We start from the raw sequence: 4,251 nt of genomic DNA, 5'->3' as shown, positions 1-4,251 counted from the left end.
CGAGGAAAAACAAGATATGTCCCGAAAATTAATTTTCGGCCCATATAATTACTACAATTATAAAACATTTACACAAAGTTTACTGTAAACCTTTATTGTGTAATCGCCAGGTCAGACATCCGCACCTTTTGAGAAGTATGCCATAATGTTACCATATATGGATAGGAATTATATTTTCGTGTGCAAAAAAAAGTCAATAAAAACGCCAAGTTGCCTCGCCCTGATCACGTGTTATGCCTACGCAATATATTAGAATAATCTAGCCATTGATTACGTAAATATCATACTGTATATGCTGCCTTTTTCATGTAGAATTCTCTTCTAAACTTCCTTATAAGCAAGAGCTTTAAAATAAATATAACGACGGCTTGCGGGCTTCGCTTACTTCTAGCCAAAAACAATGTGGAATCTATATCAGAATTCAGCTAAATGAACAATTTTCGACAACTTCTGCCCCCATCTTGAAGAGTAAGGAAACTTCACCGAGGCAAAGTGTTCTAATGAGACTCATAACTAACCTTACTCCTTCATATGCACGGCGTCCTTTGGGTAGTTACAGTTACTGGAGACAGCGAAACAGTTTAAATACCCACATGCGGCTTCAGAGCTGCAGGTTGCCAACAGTAAGCCCGTTTATATGCACGGCGCAGGTTTAAGCCGGATTCGAATCTATTTCGTTAATTCATTCTCTCTCGTTTAGGCGCTAAAATGAATTAAGTTCTCTCGTTTCTTAATCGGTCAAAAGGAGTGGTTTTCAATCGGTTCGCCGCTTAATCTGTTCGTTTCGCTGACGGCCGAAATCGTTTAATGTAGAATGACCTGCTTTAACACAGTAAACAACGGAAAACGGATTCGCAGATACTTTTAAAACGCAAGCAAGTCCAATAATCGCAAGTGTACACTGCTACGTATAATATATTAGATCTCAAAATAAATTTTCGGCCCATATAAATATATATATAAAATTAGAGTAAAGGATATGTTTATAATCGAAGTGCAAAATGCCTGAATGTCGAGAAATGCAACAAAACACTCCCGCCAATAGTTTGGAACAACAGCTGCCGAAATACACTTTGAATTTCAGATATTTTTTACAACAAACGTTGGACGGCGAGCGAGCGCGCACACCAGCCAATGATTTCCGGTGACGTCAGAATTGTTGAGCACCGAACAGGGGATTCCCCACCCGTTTCACGAATGCATGTCTACAAAAGCAAAAGATAAGCTCTGCCGGCTCGTTGAAGAAACTTTCGACCATCCAGCGAAAGCTAACATCAAATCAGCGTCTCCAAGACAAAAAGAACTTGGATCAGCAGGGCACACAAGAGAACATTTCTCAAAAAACATGAATCTAAAACAAAGCACATTTTGCGCAAGTGATCGGACAATTCTCGCATTTCGCGTCCAACGTTTCCACAAACATTCCACAAGAACAAAACATAACTGAACAAACCAAAACAATCAGAAAGCCGTGCTTATACATTCAGCCCGGCGCCTTGTTTCGCATGGGAGTGTCTGTAGCATTTCGGGTCATTTTAGGTGTTTGTCGAGTTGTATATTGTCAAATGTGTACTCTTTCACGCTTTAAACTCCACTTAATAATGTCAGCGATGTGTCACTTACCAAACAGCTTCCGCTGTCTCTTGAGAACCAGATATCCTGATTTTTCACACATGATAAATGTTATGTTATGACACATTGTTTCCGTCGCGCGACCCAGATTCGACCCAGAACGCGTGTGATAAATGTTTATGTGTGACACATATTTTCCGTTTTAGGTTTCGGGTTATGAAACATTTCCGCTTTTCCGTGTCGCATTTCTTTTTCATGCAAATTCTCAACTTGTATATAAGCCAGAGCGTTAAATGAATATAGCCCAGTCATGTCCACTTATGGCTAATACATAGCCCAGTCATGTCCAGTCAATAAACAGAACGGTTGTTGCTTGCTGGCTTGCTCAACCCCAGCCAACAAAAACTGTGTGGACTTGTAATCAGACTGCAGACAATCCTCATTGAAGAAGTAGCTAAGATTCATCGGCCAAAGACTTTAATGATTCTCGTAATCAACCCACTTGCTTCAAGTAATTCTAATTTTTTTTCAATTTTAGGTTAATAAAAACGAACAAGCAGCAATAGATTGGGACCGTAAAGGCCCGTTTAAGGCCCGTTTACACTACAAGCGACGCGACGCGACACTGGATCGCTTCCATTGATTTAAGCGTAACCGTTTACACTGGTGCGCACTGACGCGACGCGACGCGCGTCGTCGCGCCGAATCGCTTGTGAAGCGAAAAATCGCTTGTCGCGTGAAACCTAGCGTTGAAGGGCAGTGAAAGACATTTTGCTGTTTGTGTTATTTTTTTGGTATTTGCTTTAGAAAAACATGAATATTTAGGAAATTTGGTATATATTTAGTGCCTTTTGCGGCAACTATGCCAAATGCTAGAAATTTTTGTAGTACTTATTTCCATTTTTCAGCGCTGGTCTAGATTCCTACCATCTTTTTTCTAGTTATAGTCAACATTGAAAGTTAAAGAAAAAATATTATAATGGATGAGATTTTTATTAATAAAGTGAAAGAGTTCTCTAGTTTGTATGACACTAGTTGTCATGCCTATCATGATCGGAATGCAAAGGATAATAGCTGGCAGCAAGTTTCAACTAGTTTAAATATTTCAGGTCGGTATAAAGTAGTTGGTATATTAAATAATGCAGTTTAATCTCAGTAACTTAACTTGCTATGGTGCTATGCATTTATCCTAAAGTTTGTTATTATACTTGATGTTATTTTAAGGCTTATTTGTAACAATTTTCATAAAATATGAGCAAATTTTTACTACTAGATGATGACTAGAAGGTATACTTGACAGTTGAATTCAGACAGTACAGTTGAGCTCACAGTATAGTTATAAAATACAGTTTGTGTCATCTTATTAAAAACTGAGCTTCTCAGTTATTTGAATATTACAATTTGAATTATTTTTGTAAAGATTTTTCACTATTTTTCAGTAAAAGATGCAAAAGAAAAATGGAAATCCCTCAGAGACAAATTTGTTAAAATAAAAAAGAAATCCAATAATATTCGTTCAGGGTCAGGCTACAGCCCAGTGAATAGCTGGCCATTGCTCGGAGCAATGTCCTTTATTGAGCCTTACATTCAACCGAGGAGGTATTAGCTTTTGGTTTATTACAAAATAGCTTAGCTATGGTTCTTCATTAAATTATCATACTGTTTGACAACATTAATTGAAGCAGCTGTATGTTATTTAACAACTAGTATAAGGAGTAGCCTAAGCCGAAAAATCGGTTGTGCGTCAGAGGTTTACTGGAATATTACGTAATAATGCATATCAGTAAGCCTCTCTACATCAAAGTCCATAGAAATTATACAAGTTGTGCAACTCAGATTCATGCGCGCTCAAATGTTTCCCAAATTGCCTTAATTTATAATGGGCGGGAGCAAAATAGAAAATCATCGTTTTTAACTTTTTTCGGCATTTTGGTAAATTGTGACGACCCAATATACAAACGTATATGTATAATGCACCGAATTAACTTAAAATATGTTACATTTGTGTGTTATATCGCATTAATTTGGTTAGATCAGCGTTTGAACGAAAAGGTAGCAACTATACAGGTTTAGACATTTTGTTAGGTAAGAAGCTAGTATTTACCCGGATTACTAAGTAGTTAAATCGATATATAATTACAAATTAGTATATGCTTGCTCGAGTGTGACAGGCAAATAGCCAATAGGTACTTTTTTGTTTGTTTACCCGGCTAAGAAATTTATTTAAATGAGTTAGAAAATCAATCATAAAAATAATGCAATCATCTAGAAATTAAAATGGCCATTTTTTTTGTAGTTTTCCTATAAAGAGATATCTAAATATATAAATATGTTCAAAATGAAACCTAGCATATTGTCTTACAGGTGATATACTCCTGTTTTTAACAGAATAATTAAAATCCTCATGTTCCTGGACTCCCTTCTCTAAGAATTACAAGATATCTTCACTGCATCCAATGGATTTTTTAAAGGAAATTATAATTTAAAAATGTTCAACTTTGTTTTTAAGCTACACTGTAAATGTGAAAATAAACTTTCTTGATTTTAGTTTGAATACTGGTGTTTGTTTACATTCTTGAAAATAAGCCATTTTTAATAAAATATATGTGTTTATGTGAAATTATAACAAATGCTTGCAATTATTGTGATTTTGTAGTTATTTATAATAATTTGTTTATT

General features: G+C 35.9%; 1 protein-coding gene across 1 annotated transcript; it reads left to right on the top strand.

Moving 5' to 3' along the window:
- The first annotated feature begins 1,201 nt into the window (after window positions 1–1,201).
- On the top strand, window positions 1,202–3,178 carry LOC146140622 (uncharacterized). Its single transcript, XM_083392665.1, has 3 exons — window positions 1,202–1,317; window positions 2,539–2,681; window positions 3,012–3,178. The coding sequence occupies exons 1-3, from the start codon at window positions 1,202–1,204 to the stop codon at window positions 3,176–3,178; spliced, it is 426 nt and encodes a 141-aa protein (XP_083248791.1).
- The last annotated feature ends 1,073 nt before the right edge of the window (window positions 3,179–4,251 follow it).

The sequence above is a fragment of the Ascidiella aspersa genome, chromosome 6, assembly GCF_963924565.1.
Source record: "Ascidiella aspersa chromosome 6, kaAscAspe10.2, whole genome shotgun sequence".
NCBI lineage: Eukaryota > Metazoa > Chordata > Ascidiacea > Phlebobranchia > Ascidiidae > Ascidiella > Ascidiella aspersa.
Note: the sequence above shows the minus strand (reverse complement) of the source record. Positions and strands in the feature narration are given on the sequence as shown.